This window comes from Filicampus tigris, chromosome 21 (assembly GCF_054856515.1).
Source record: "Filicampus tigris isolate MCC_2025a chromosome 21, RoL_Ftig_1.0, whole genome shotgun sequence".
Taxonomy (NCBI): Eukaryota; Metazoa; Chordata; class Actinopteri; order Syngnathiformes; family Syngnathidae; genus Filicampus; species Filicampus tigris.
In genome coordinates, this window is record NC_141237.1 from 665,171 (window position 1) to 680,226 (window position 15,056).

The window sequence follows — 15,056 nt, forward strand, 5'->3', positions numbered from 1 at the left end:
GGCATAGACATTTCTTGAATATTTTTACGTAAATAAACTTAAGAAACATTTGAAAAAAAAAATAAAAACAAATATTGAATAAAGTACAATAAGCATAAAATTGTGGACCAAAGCTGCAAAAAAGACAATATATATATACATAAAACAATAAAATGATACCATTTTAAAAATTTTTTTTTTACCCATTTTAAATGAAGAGTTAAGAGAGTTAGGCTTGAAAAACTGCGAGTACCAATGCTAACCATTAGCATGACAATTGCATTTCCCATTCCCATTAGCATTAAGCTCACCCCAGGGTGCGCGGCTTCTCATAATTTGCATTTTTGTTTGTTTGTTTCTTAGCCACTTAGCCAGAGCAATTCTGCTGTTAATTCTGTGTAATACAGTAACTGAATTTCAATTTGTTGAATACATAAACAAGCTAAGAGTCTATTTGAACAAAATGAATCAACAAAAAGACAAGCACATTGATGTCAAACAATTGTTTATTTCTAACGTTATGGTACGAGTCAGAGTAGTCAGTCTTGAAGCTTTTCTTAGCGTTTCTTCTTTGTTAGAAATTAACCAAACCAGGGAAAAAAGTGCTTTGTCGTAAACGAGCAAAACAGATATTGCTCCGTCATTGATTAAATACACTTTGTCAGCATTATTATTGAAAAACACAAAAAACAGCCTCTGCAGAATGTTTGAGCTTTGGTTCTCGAGTTGGTGATTGCTATCAAAAAAAAAAAAAATTGAAATAAAAAAAAAGTGGCAGATGATAGTTGGCAAACGTTGCGCATGAACGACAGCAAAAAATAAGAACGCAATCCAAGTGAGGTAAAGGTCATCGTCTGTACGCGTCTTCCCTTCGGCACAGTTTTTTATTGGGGGGGGGGGGGGGTCAAGATTGTCAAGGTGGTGAAAAGGGTTCTGTACAATGTGCATAACAAGTCGACAGCTTTGGTCCGGCCAACTCCCACAAAAAGAGCAAAATACAACAAAAACATTCTGTAACTTATTGCCTGTGTGTGTGTTTCAGTCGCCATTTTACTTTGTTTTTGGGGGGTCACAATAATGTCACAATTGCCTGCATGAAAAGACATGAAACATTTAGAATGGCGAATAATTGAGATGCAAACAAACAACAAGCCTCTTGGCATTTGCTACCTGGACAAAGGTATTGTGCCACGGGCAGGAAGTGAAAGAACGCAGCTTTCCACGAGGCGTCGTGGCCTTTAAACGGCCGCTGCCATTTTGTTCTTCCACACCAAACTCGGCCAAACGGGCGTTTTCGCAAGTTGAAAATACTCCAACATGTCAGGCTAAAATGCAAAATGAAGATTCCGACAAAGCTCATCACATCGATTGGGAGGCACGTCCCAATACTTTGGTATAATGAGAGAATTTCTAAGGATATTTGCGGAGGGCTTTCAGGGCTGACATTTTGCTTCACAGCAGTTTAACTCTCCTGTTATGTTTGCTAGCCCCCCCCCAAAAAAAAATTAAAAACAAGAGCAGTAGAAATGTAATCCTATTTATGTTTGGGGGGAATATACACACATATATATATATATATATATATATATATATATATATATATATACATATATATATATATATATATATATATATATCCTAACCCTGTGTTAATTTTACCCAGGGCACATCTACGCAGCTACAACGGTTTTCCCCGAACTTTAAAATGGGTGAGTTTGACCCAAATACCCACAACATAACAGGAGGCTAAAAGCACGCGTAGTGGAGAGTAAGTAGTCAAAGTAGTCAAGTCGGCCTTGTCATCACCTTGAAAGTTTTTTTTTGTTCAGCGACTTCATTTTGGAGCTTTCGGGGCCGCCGCCGCCGCCGCATGAAGCGTGACATGCGGAAGGAAGAAGCGTGACATGCAAACACTGCCGACATTTACAAGGCTTGACATGATGCGTTTTTTTTTTGGTGGTCTTTTTTAGGCTTATTTAGTCACTTTTGGGTTGTTGTCACTTTTTTGGTTGTGTTGAAAGTCAGCCGATCGGGTAGATGCTTTGAAAAAGTCCTTGATGTGAAAAAGTCTCTGGTGTTCTTTGGCTATCAGGCTTTGGCAACGCACCACCACCACCATCATCATGGTCATCATCAGCATCGTCATCACCATCATGGTCATCATCGTGCGTGTGGTTTATAAATAGCTGTAAAAGTTGTACAAAGTCAAGAAGAAACGTCCTCAATGTGATCCCGATGGATTGAGTGCGCGATTGGGAGTGCGACCACGTTCGTACGTACAGTCAGTACACCAAAAGAAGGAACGAGAAAAAGTGTCGCTTTTGGCTTCCTGGCGTCTGCGGCTACAAATGTAAAAATGTACATTAGAAAAGTATTTTCCGATGCCACATACTTTGGTAAATAGTGTTTTCATTTGGTATGTTTTCCCCCCCGCCCCTCACAATTGGTTTGACCTGCCAGCACTTTCGGACAGGGGTACCTCGACTTAGGCGTAGAATTCATTCGCCAACTAGAGCAAGTGTTGAATAAGCAGGGAAATCCTGCCAATAAAACACACAAAAGAAAAGAAAAGAAAAGAGACAAAAGAAAACAAAAGACCGTGCGGCTCGTAGCAGAAGCCAACATTTTGAACAACGGGTCAGAATGCCGGCTGCTGCGAAAAGGGCTGTTAAGCCATCAAGGGCCATTTAATTGGCTGCCGAATCGTAAGTCGAGGCACCGCTGTGCGTCTTTCTCACCTTGCAATTTTTTTGGTTGTTTTTTTGTTTTTGTGTTGAGTGAAAATCACCACGACGACAGCGAGTTCTTTCAAGAGTCCGGGAGCGAGCGGGGGATTTCTCATTTGGGGACGTCGCGCAGCGTGTCGCCGAGGTCCAGGGGGGGCGGCGGCAGGGCGGCCCCCCCGCCGGCGCCGCCCTCGGGCTGCTTGAGGCGCTTGATGGTGTTCTTGAGCGCCTGGCGCTTGTTGCAGAACCAGACGCGCACCACCTCGCGGTCGTAGTTGAGCTTCTCGGCGATCTCGGTCATTTCCTGGCCCGACGGGTGCGTGTTCTTCTCAAAGTGGCTGTTGAGGATCTCCAGCGCCTGCGGCGTGAACGAGGTGCGGCGCTTGCGCTTTTTGGAGGGCTCGCTGCCGATAAAGTCGCTCAGGTTCTGCATGCCCGAGCGGTGGCGGGCCTCAGCCTCGGCCATCCAGCGCTCCAGAACCGGCTTAATCTTCTGGGCGCTTTTAGGGGTGATGTCCAACTTCTCAAACCTGGCAGGATATAAAAGGCCAGGGTTCAGTTTGCCTGTCAGACTGCTAGCTATCGTGCTCTCTTGGGCTTCCTGCGGTAGGAAAAAGTGGCTTCTCAGGATGGTGTGTCTGGGGAGAGTCGAGAAAAACAACAAGCTTACTCAAAAGCTGCCCGCCGCCCCGCCAAAAAACCCCCCCCCCAAAAACTCCACTGGCCCAGGAAGTGTCACAGCATGTCAAATTTCAAACAAAACGGCTTCCCCGAAAGTCGCCGGCCGGCGCCCGGCAGCCTTGCGCCGAGCAGCCTTGCGCCACTTTTGCTCAAAGTGGTCCAAACGTGGCCGGCCGGTTGTCTTTGATTTACGACGGCAGCTTGAAACACTCGGCAAAATGTTCGCCAGCCAACATTTCATCTTCAAGAGACACGACGAGCACAAACGGGATGCGTCTCAAGACGTCACGGCGACAACACTGCTCAGCAGCTCCTTTCCATCGCTGACGGCTTCAGGTGGACCGAGACGCGGTTTGGACGCTGATCTCAAACATGACTTGGCTTTTGTTCTCCAGGTCTCGGAGAGATTTGCGTCTTTGCTTTTCACGTTTGACCTCTAAAAGATGGCGCAACACCGAGTTTGCCGCGCGTTGTCATTTCCAGCCAAGACGGCCAAAATATAGAGTAAGGCCAGCGAGGGGCGGGGCATCTGTCAGCTCATCCTCCTCCCTTTTGAACCCAGGGAGAGTTAACACGACCACTTCAAACGTCAGCTTGACACGCACGTGCGCGCGCACGCTTGTGTTTATTTTTCATGCTAATGGCTTTTAATGTATGTTATAAATATTTCAATGATGCCTGCTTGTTAATATTGCATGCTGGGACTGTTTGACATGAGGAGGAGGAGGAAGAGTGAGGGCGCGCTCGGCATTTCACATTTTATCGGACGTCTGACGTTGACGTGCTAAAATTTTTAAAGGTTGCCCTGTGCGTGCGGCGTGGCGAAAACAAAGCGCAACAGGCGGCCGTTCAAATGAACGGAGGACGCGGCCATGATGACAGCGAGTCGAGGCCAACTGAAGGGCGTTTGCACTCAACGTGGCCAACGTCCAGCGGGCCTTGAGCCCTTTCTGGGCAGCTGCCGCGGAAGAAGTCGGCCCGGCGAGGACCACTTCGGGCCGAAAGCGTCGGGCGGCGGGAGGATGGCGGGGAGACGAGGCGCCGCTCACCTGCAGATGGCCGACTGGCTGTAGGCCGGCCCCTCGGCGGCGCTGAGGGCCTGGCCCACCTGCGTCTGCGTCAGGCCCAGCGACAGGCGGCGGATCTTGAAGGCTTTGGCAAACTCGCGGATCTCCTCCAGGTTGACGCCGTCCACCTCGCCGGGGGCCGTCCCGGGGTCTGACGAGCGCACAAACACGCTGCGTGACTAGCCGCGTTCGCACGAGCGCCCATGCGAAAGCAGCATTTGCTACTTCTCATCAGTAGTTTCGCATTTTAAAAACGGACAACAAAAGGTCGTTCATGATAAGCAATCCCTCAACCATTTTTGCATCCATATATGAAATAACACGACATAACATTCGAAAGAACCCATTGCAATATTAAAAATCAATCAATCAAACTCATAATTGCATACACAAAAATGAACCGGAGAGAAAAAAAGAACACGTTTGAATCCACGCGTTTCATTTTCAAGCATTTCTCTAAACACGCAAAATTCAATGGCCACCATTTAAATACATTCGATTCTTATCATCGGGAACAAAAGATGAACGACACGAACTGTGCAAAAAAAAAAAGCCTTTAGCTGTCATCCGACCAAATCGACAGCATCGAAATAGCACGCACTGAAATGCACTCAGACTGAATGAACGCATGCAAAAATACAACAACGAAGCGTTTCCTAATGATATTGTGATTTGGGTCTCAGCTTGAGCATTTGTGGCCGTCCACCATCGCTTGAGCAACAAAACACAAGTGAACCCAAAGCGAGTGAAGTGGAGACGTCGCACGCTTCTCTCGGGTGGCGCGACGTGACGGTGTGGCGTGCGCTTTTGTGGCGTGCGTACTCACTGCTGACCAGCTGTCCCACGCTGAGCGCCGAGGAGGAGGAGGAGGTGGTGGAGGAGGTGGAGGAGGGCTGGTGCAGCGGGCTGTGCCGGTGGGCCACGTGCAGCAGGCCGGGCTGCGACGACGACGACGACGAGGACAAGGAGGAGGAGGAGGAGGAGGAGGAGGAGGAGGAGGCCGGGCCGCTCGCAGCCTGCTGGGCCACAAAAAAATGACAACAACGAAAAAAAAGCAAATCAGGTGAACGCTTTCAAGCGAGCGTGTCATGACTGAGTCATCACCGGTTAGGAAATTAGCCACTTAGCAGCTACCCCATTTGTGCTTTGCTGTAGACGACTACCAATTTCTTCTGGGGCCATTTGCCGAAAAAAATGGAAAGAGAACATTTGTTGACAAGTTGAGAAGCTCAGCTCCCGGAATCAAAGGCAATTGCTGACGGGAAAGCGGCGGTGCCACGCGAACGCTAACAATGTACTTTTGTGCTTTCTGCACCTTAGCGATGTGCTTTTACAACATGGAGACAGGAGCCTGCCTTGTCACGCCGGCTTCCGCTCGCCTCCTTTGCTAGTCATTATTTTCTGGGTGGCGCCTCTTTGTTTGTTCGGGCTAGGCGCTAGTCAAGGGCCTAGCTAGCACGCGCCGTCAGGGCCGCTGACAGGCCAGGAGAATTATCTAGCTGCAGTGGAAATCTTCCCGAGCGCGCGTTCCTGACAAGCGTAAATGATTCCCTTTCAAGTGGAGAGCTGGCCGCCGCCACTAAACATTATTTACAAACGCAATCATTCGTGTCGAACGGCGGGCGGCCGCAATTAAACATTATTTACAAACGCAATCATTCGTGGCGAACGGCGGGCGGCCGCAATTAAACGTCCGTCTGCAGGCTTTGGACAACTTTTGGGGCGGTTCTGCGAAGGCGAGCCAGTCAATTTCCTTCAATTTGGTTGACATTGGCAAGAGCGTGCGACTCATTTGGCTGGTCAACTTTGGTGGTTAATCCCATCTTATTCGCACATTTTTGACGATGAACGGGAAAGATCTGTCCACATGTCAATATCGGTCGGTGGCCAAGTGACAGTGGTTTACGGTTTCAAGTCAGGTTTGGGCTTGCATAGTAGGGTTTCAAAGGATGTTTCACAAAGCATCAGCATGAAGCTTTCAAGGCAGTCCGGTTTTGGCTTGGCAAACTCTCCAAACGGCGGCGTTTGTCGGAGCGGGCGACGCGGACGCCCACCTGCTGGCCGGGCTTGATGGGCGACAGCGTGATTCCCTGCGTGTTGATGACGGGCAGGATCTGGTTGCCGATCACCGTGGCGATGATCTGCCCTTGCGCGTTGGTCAGCAGCTGCGGCGTGATGGGCGGCACCTGCAGCGCCGCGTTGCCGCCCCCCGCTTGGCCGGACGGCCCTGCCGGGTTCGCCATCAGCGGGATTGTGCCGATGATCTGCAAAAAACAGTAAAAAGGATGGAGAAAAACAATGCCGCGATTTGCGACGCATTTGGATGCACTGTGTGAACGGACGGCCCGACTATGTTTTTGCAACATGCGCGCGCGCGTAAAAGGACAAGCCGCCCAAAAGAAAGGCGGCCGTGCTTGCTAAAAGTCTTCTGCTAAGTCTTGTTGCCGAGGTGCCCGTACAGACAAAAGCAAGCGAGGCCCGAGTGGACCGCTGGGAGCAGGCCGCAAAGGTCAACACCGAATACCCGTTTGGACGTTTGCACGCCGCCGCGTGTGCTCATGTGTGTGCTGGTGCACACCAGCGCCCGCGTTGGCCATCGAGAAGCGTCACCATGAGTGTCCGAGTGTGTTCAAGTGTCTTTACTGAGAAGGAACAAAAGTGGGGGAGGTTCGGTTTCGGCGGGCGCAGGTCCTGGTGCTTCTAATCCAACAGAGCGCCCGTGTCACCTTCATCCTGTGTGCTTGTAATCGGCAAGGGCAGGCGTGTCAGGGCGACGTCTCGGCGGGCGCAACCGCTTTGGAAGTTGACGCGGGCCCTTCCATCTGACCCCCGTTACTAACGCACGACAGCCACTCACGACCGCACCATCTCGGACCAAGGCTTGCCCGAGGCTACAAGTCATCAAGAGCAAGACTCTGGGGGGCCCACAAAAATCCCTTTCGGAACCCGCGACGAGGTTGGCGAGCGCAACAAGATTCCCGCTTGACTTCTTCTTGCAAACGCATTTGACATTGGCGTTGACAGAAGCGTTTCCAGCTGTCACTTGAAAATTGCGGGTCTTCACCCGGCCTAGCTGTCAAGTCACGGGAGGAGAAAAGATTGTGCAAAAAGATGGGACTCGGTTGTTTCGTTGGAGAGCGGATGGGTGGGCGGGCGCGACGGGCGCCTTGAATTTGTCCTGTGATCACGCTCATCAATGCGATTCGGTGTGCTGCCCACCTCGGCCACCAGGAGGCATGATGTGGTCGCGCCGAACAACGGCCTTCGTCGTCCAATGCTCCCCACCAAGTTCTTGCAACATTCGTGTCATTTCCGCAGAGGATATGTGAGTATTGTTCTAGTCTCTGTCTACGCGTGTTGTTCCGGCATTTGTCTTCCCATATCCGTTGCTTGGCCGTAACATCAAAACCGTCGATGTTAGCATATCAATGGCGTTTCCCATTCACGTTAGCATTAAGCTAGCGCGTCAATCTCAAGACAAGACGGCTTGCTCGGCTTAGTTTGCTGTTTGGGTTCGTGGCCCACTTCGGCTGGCGGTGCCGTTCAATAGCTCAAAGCCTTATTTTGGGGGGAAAAAATAAAACGCTTGACTAAGTGCCGCTTATTGTCACCGTTAAGCGCTCATATGGAGTTTACTTTAGGTTTGCACAAGTCCGGGCAAAAAATGATCCCAATCATGACAACTTGTATGTCAAGACGCCCGCATTTTGTTTGCGCTTCAATTGTTGACAATGAAGCCACACGCAAGTAAATGGTATTTTCCTAAAGTCGTGTAGCTTCACATGGCTCCTGCGATGCGTGTCCCCCGGCGACGCCCCCCCCCCGCCTCGCCAACGTCGCTTTGACATAATCGGAGGGATCGTCGCGAGCGAGGCGGGCCGGCAATCTGTAATTCATCCTCGCCACGGCTCATTTAGCTATGTTGCTTCGCATTAGGGCGCGGATAATTTATCTCTCTCTGGCTCGTGTTCTTTTCCTGCCACTTAGCATATTTTATTGCCGCGTCCCCGCCTCGCCGCCCCCCTCCCCCCACCCCTCGGCAAGCTCCCCGCTTCGCATGCCGGCGCGGCGCGGCGGGGGGAACTTGTTCCACTCAATTATTCATGGTGGTCGCGGCGCTAAGTGCTTGTTCCGTAAGCGTAATAAAGAGAGCGGGCGGGTGACAGCTTGCTTGGGAATCTTCTTGCGATGACACTCGGGGGGCCTCGCCGGCTCCCATTTGAGTAACGTCACGTAATGGAGTTGACTGACGCTAATGTTGATGTTTCTTTTCTCGATGACCTCCGCCAAGGATGTTCACGGGTGCATAGAACATAAAGCCGCTCGGGCTCTGAGGTCTGCGCACTGCGGGTCAAATAGCGGAGCCCGGAGTTCCAAGAAAAGATGAGCGGTGAGGCGGCATTTAGCCGTTCTGCTGCTCTTCTTGTCGTCATTCCGCTCATCTGCTTTTATTTTCCCCGCTTTGCGCCTGAACGCGGTGAGCTGTTGTGTGCAGCGCAGCCAGCCGCCTCGCGCGCTGCAAAAATAAGGCCGCCTTGCCGAGAAATGAACAAATTAAATTACACAGGAATAACATGTGGAAATAAATCTGCTTGCATCATCATTTTAAAAGATGGGCTTGAATGTCCAATGAAAAGCATTTCTGCCCGAATGTTTCCATTTTTGTTTTATCCTCCAAAATACCAAAAACTTTTCAGATGAATTATACATCCATCCATTCATCATCCAATGCGCTTATCCTCATAATAATAATAACAATAACCATCTAAAAAACAGGTCAAAATGAATCCATGTGCAAAATACTCCATGAAAAACATGCGCCGTTAATGCATAATTAAGGTCCCAGCCCACACGGCCGCACTTGAGCGGTGCCGAAGGGAAGACATTTGATCCGAACGAGGACGATGAGGTTTGGCCTCGGTGGAAGAAGTCTCGCTTGTGTTTGTTTCCGCCGGTTGTCCCAGCTGCATCCCTGGTGTCGGGCTTTTCGGGGCGCCGCCCCCCCCCTCCGTCCGTCTGAATAATGCCGGGGAATAATGAGTCGGTCGGGGAGCAAAGGCTGCAGCCCGGGGCTTTGACCGTCTCGCTGACCCGATTATGTCAGGCGACGTCAGTCCGCCCAAGACGCTAGCAAAGCACACAGCGCGGCGCGGGGGGCCGCCGCCTTTGGGAAGCCACTCCGGTCCATACTGTCTCATTAGCCGCGTTTAGCATCAAGCGCGACGACGCGGACGAGCGCGAGCGCTCCGCCGCGATGAGAGGAGGCAGAGTTCAAATGCCGCATCACTGCTGCCACCAAACACGCTTGGTGGCTTGTTTGGGAGCGAGAAGAATCAAATTGCAAGGAAAGCAACTTCTCTTATGAAAATAGTACCAGTATCCTCCGAATATTACGGGAAAAAGGCTTTTTTGTCAGAACAATGTCATCATTTTCCAGGTAACTCTACTAGAAATCATTTGGAATTTTGCGAGGATAAAAGCGTACGTTTTCAAGAATCCAAATTTCATATTATGAGAAGTAATTGTCCATTTTCTGGGGAAAAGAAAGAGGCCACATTTATTGCCACTCCTGAGTTGAGAGAATGACACCTTTTGTACTTTGAATAGGAGACAGAGGAGGAAGTGCTTTTGTTTGTTTGGCGCTCACCTGTCCTTGCGCGTTGGTTACCAGCTGCCCGCCGCCTCCTTGCAGGTTGGACAGGGCGTTGCCAAACACCTGCGAGCCGGCCGCCATGGCCGCCGCCGCCGCCGCCGCCTGACTGGCCAGAGGGTTCAGCGGCTGCCGGAAACACGACGACGAGCACAAGGTTAGAAAAAAAAAAAAAAAAAGGCTTTCTGCGCGCTTGCAAGCCAAGGCTGAGAATTGTCGCAAAGCACGGCGACCAAAAGTGTTCCATGTCTGAAGTTTTATCTTCAGGTGTGGACTGTGCCAGCACGCTGTGTAACCACCTGTTACCGGGCCCAAGTCCAAAAGTCGGCGGCGGGGCTCACCAACGGGTCGCCTGCTCGAAAAATAGCGCTCCAACGACGTGATTTTCCTTCTTCGACGTCGTACAAGCGATTGTTGGGAAATGTCACAAAGTACGTTCCCCGCCTTGCTCCCAATTATCGTGTGAAACACCATGAACATCATTTGCTGTTTGAGGAGCGCGTCCCAAACCGGTGGTAGGCCTTCGCATCCAGCAGAAATCGCTGGCGATCGGTCGGAAAAGCTGGGCGAGCCCCGGTGTGCGGTCTTGCTGGGGAAGGGGCAACATCGGGATGAAAAAAGGGCCGCTTGTCTCGAGATCCAAAGCAAGTGAGCTCATTGCGTTAGCTCAGGCCCACCGCCGTATATTATTATTGCACTTTCTCAAATCTAATGACGAGGAGGGGGGAGAAAAAAAAAAATCAATACTTTTTCATTGACAGTAAAGGTTAAGCACATTAAGAATGACACGGCATTTGTCTTATGAAATCATATTTCATGTCGGCAGCTCCCCTCAAATTGGCCGTGATTGATATTGCCTGGAAAGTCATCCACTTCTGTCTCTTCCTTTATTGTCTTTTTATGTCTTCTTTCCATTTTTACAAAGCTGATTGCGGGAACTCCAACCCCCCCGAACCAAAACCCAGTGTGCACATTGCAAACCACGTTATCTGATCTTCGTGCTCCGCCCTGATCACGCTTGTATCTCAATGCACTCGTGCGCCGCTGCCTTGAGGTGCAAGTTGAATGTCGCTTCCCTCATTCGCCGCACCGCTTATCCTCGCTCGGCGTGCCGGCGCGTATGCAAGTTTGAAATGTTCGGCCCCGCCCCCCCGAAAAGAGAAGTCTTAAAAGTTAAGGAATGTCAAGGAATGAAGGAGAAATCCATTTGGCTTTCTGTTAACAGCCAATTAAACAGCGAGGCAGCCTCATTGGCAACATCTTCAATAACAGTCCTTCCCGTTGGGTTAAATGGGCCTGAAAAGCGACGGCCGGCTTCATTGGCCGGGACCGCCGCGTGCGTGCGCGCGCGCGCGCGCGTGCGTTCCCGGAGCTAAACAGGTGATTTTCCGCCACATCGACTCCTCGGCGGGAGGGAGCAAATGACAGGCCCGGCCCAGCGCCTGCGCTGATTGCATGTGTTGGAGGAGATAAACAAGGCTCGTTCCAGCGTGTCCACACCTTGTTGTGTTTGCTTCTTTCCGCTACCTTGACACTTTCTTTGCCGGTCCCAGCCAAAGCCTCCATTTTCACCACACAGAGCAATCTGCTAAATGCACGTTTGGCTGCAATTGGTCCAAAGTGCGGCGCGCTGCTCCTTTTGTTTCAGCTGCAGGCCGGCCTGCCGCGTGTAATCGGCCAAACGGGGGAAAGTAGCACCGCCGCAAAGCGTGGCCAGACTTGGAGGGAGACCCCCCGCTGGATAGCGAAAATGCTTCCACACAAAGAAAGCGCAGCTTATTGTTGTTGTTGTGCTCTTTTCATGTTGGCTTTTTCTTCCTTCCCGCACAGAATGGAGAAAAGAGCGACGAACAGATCAACCATCGGAGGTGCAGACTGCACCACGCGTTTGGCGTTTTCTTTGTTTTCTTTGTCTTTTTTTTTTCATGGCAGTGATAACCGCAGAGCCGGACACGGCTGCTGTTTCTACGTCAAGCAGTCGCCAAGCTAGCCACGCTAACACAACTGCCTCGTGGAAATCGGAGCAACATTCAGGGGGAGAAAAAGAGAAAACTCCTCAAGGCATGCACCCTTGAGCACTCAGAGCCCAAATGGCTTCGAATTGTTCAAATATTACATTCCATCAACTACGGTGCGCTTATACAGTGCACTTTTAGAGCCTGTAAAAATATACAAACAAACGGCACGTTCTGGGATTTTGTGGAGGTGATCATGGCTTTTGCGCATTGGCACTCACATTTAATGTCAATAAAAGCCCAAATATTGTGCCGATGGCTTTTATACTGTCACAGGTTGAAGTGGACATGAGCAGAGATGTGCATCAGAATTTTGGTGGCAACTGGTCACCGTTTTCAGACACTAGGTGACAGCAGAACGTGACAAAGCAAGCCAGGACACAAAGCACAAAGCTTGCCTCCTTCCTTCAAGACGTAGGCAGGCGGATGTGTGGGAGCACGCAGGTCCCGCCCGTAAATAATAGCCATCGCTAAGTTGTGCTGAATATAGTAAAAAAAACAAAAACACATGAATTCACGACAGAGTTTTTCATCGGGAATGATTTTTTAGTGCTGACATTCTTTTTGCAAACAGAGCGATTACTTTGTACAACAGTGCCAATGGTTGGCCCAATCAACAGCCCTTAAGGAGTTCTGCTTTTTGGGACCCCCCCCCCCCCGCCAAAAAAAACAAACTTTCCTAGTTCTACCATCTTCTACTTGATTGCGATGCACTCGCAAGTGTGACCGCAGCTTTTGTTGTTAGTGCAAAGAGCCGGTAGAGCGCAGAGTGCCGTCCCCGGCGTCCGCCACAGTAATAACGTCCATATTGTCACAATCGCACAAAGTTGTCCCTCCCAACATGCAAGTTTGCCCTCCCTAGCGCACGCTTGATGTAATCAAGTGTGACACGAGAGCACACGCTGCCGCGTATGTGTGGCGGCGGGCGCCGACGGGCCTCGGCTGACTCGTCCCTCGCGCCCTTTGGTGCTTCGACATCAAAATGCCATTAGGCCCTCGCAAACACCTCCGCGCTGGGCCATCTGTTGCCCACCGCTGGGCCTCTGCTGCGCACCTTGTGAAAAATACAGCCTGCCAAACAGCCCCCCACCCTCCTCCGGACGCAACACCAATATTGAACTGGGGCTGACAAAAAAGAAAAGAAAAGACAATACAGTCAACCCCGCCCCTCCATCGTGGGGGTTACGCTCCAGACCAGCCGGGCAATAAGTGAAATTCACCACGCTTTCATACTCCCTCTGCATGTTCTGATGGCATTTACAGCACTCGACTTGTTCAATAATACACACGCATTTCATATATTGAGAGAGGGCAAAACAGTTAGAGTTGACCCATCCCTCTGTCTACAGTCAACAAATTCTGGTGTTTTGTTTTCTTTTCTACTTGACAGTAAGCACTGCCCCCCTCCATCATTTTCAACCCTGTTCCTTATCTTCTAATAAATTCAATTTTGTTTCCTAAGTAACATAGGGCCAAAAGGTAAAAAATAATTAAAAAAAAAAAAAAAAAAAGGGAAAAACCCCAACCTTGAGTTCATTGACATGAAAGCACGTGGCAGGCCTGATGTGACGAACAAAACGGCACCGCGTCTTAACCTCCGATGTTTGACAAGACGGGAGGATCGCCAAAGAGCCATCTTCCACCATTCCTCTTGGCACAATCTCTCGGATTCATCCGGCCACCTGGCTCCTCTCCTCTTTCGCCTCCTCCACAGATTTTCGATGGGGTTGAGGTCCGGGGACTGACGTGGCCATGGGAGGAGCTGGATTGTGTGTCTGCTCGAGCGCGGCGACAATGTTCAGTCTGACAATCAAAATGGAATCCATTCACCTGAAGAGCGGGAGAAGCAAGAATTATGGAGGTGCCCCCCCCCCCCTGCAACTGCATGATCCCGCAGTCAGCTGGCATCGACCCCAGCCAGCCCCCTCACCAGCTCAAATGTCTGGGAGGGAGTGATGTCATCGCAGGCGTTTGAGTGACGGCAAGTTACGGTGCGCTCAAACGAGCGGCATTAAGGCGCGGCCAAACGGCGGAGACTAACGAGGCGCGATGCAAATGAAGGCGGAGCAGAGTCGTGAAACGGGTGAAGGCGACGATAAAGCCCTGATGGAGTGCCGGCCGCCGGCCGTCAATCTCGCCACTCGTTAGCGTCGGGCGGAATTAAGCGGGCCTTTAATCATGCCATAAAATCCTCCCCGGCCCGTTTGGGGATAATTGCGAGTCTTTTTGGACGCATTTTATCGGCTTTGACGTGAGGTTCCGCTCTGACTTCTTGGACGGCCGGCGGATGATCGATGATATTTAGAATTGCGTATTCAGCTCCATTTCATTTTTGTATGCTTGGCCTAGTAGGTGGCAATACTGTCAAACATATATGTTGTAATACTTCTTTGGACGAAAGCATATCACAGACGTTTAGTGCCGGTTTTCAATTGTGAGGATCAAAAGGAAAAGCACACCTTAAAGTGTACGGTTTTGTTTCAGCTATTAATGCTCGACAAGGCCTGCAAGTGTTGGAAATTGTGACCAAAAAAACAGCAACAACAAAAAAGCGGGAAATGGCGCAGTTTTCAGATGATGGCGGGTTGTGGCACGGTTTTCAGATGTTGTCCGCGCGGTGATGGCGGCGTGTAGTCAGAGACTTGCCAAGCGTCTGGAAAGCAACCACCTCCAATATGGGATCAAACTTTTCTTGTATTTCATTTTCAGAGTCCTCTCCTGTCTTTTCAGTCTTGTACACGTGCACTCTGACATATCAATATAGCATTTGAATGACTTTAATATCCCGCTAATCAATGTCCCGGTGATCTTTTGATGGTCTCAATTCAATATCGGGAGGGTCAGCCGCCGCGCGTCTTGATAAACACAATAAAGGTAAGTGATGACTCTCCGCCGCGCGCTCTCCAAAAACACGGGCGCTAATGAAGAGAAATGGAGC

The 15,056-nt window shown here is 50.3% G+C and overlaps 1 protein-coding gene and 1 long non-coding RNA gene across 4 annotated transcripts in view; one reads left to right on the plus strand and one right to left on the minus strand.

Moving 5' to 3' along the window:
* Nucleotides 1–467: 467 nt before the first annotated feature.
* The window catches only part of pou6f2 (POU class 6 homeobox 2), a 67,094-nt gene continuing 52,505 nt past the window's right edge, over nt 468–15,056 (minus strand). The window contains exons 7-11 of one of the 2 annotated variants that reach the window (XM_086020950.1): nt 10,101–10,232; nt 6,508–6,717; nt 5,280–5,469; nt 4,436–4,604; nt 468–3,235 (exon numbers count right to left, since the gene is read on the minus strand). In XM_086020950.1, the coding sequence (XP_085877076.1) occupies nt 2,818–3,235; nt 4,436–4,604; nt 5,280–5,469; nt 6,508–6,717; nt 10,101–10,232 (1,119 nt within the window). In that variant the 3' untranslated portion in view covers nt 468–2,817. Of the gene's footprint in view, nt 3,344–4,435; nt 4,605–5,279; nt 5,470–6,507; nt 6,718–10,100; nt 10,233–15,056 lie in introns of both variants that reach the window. The other variant, XM_086020948.1, reaches the window with a different exon arrangement.
* LOC147127041 (uncharacterized) lies at nt 7,668–12,368 on the plus strand. 2 transcript variants are annotated; one of them, XR_015084285.1, is made up of 4 exons: nt 7,668–7,778; nt 10,146–10,260; nt 10,359–10,534; nt 11,934–12,368. It is a non-coding gene; the product is annotated as an uncharacterized LOC147127041 (long non-coding RNA). The 2 variants fall into 2 exon arrangements; XR_015084286.1 differs by having other exon boundaries at nt 10,371–10,534.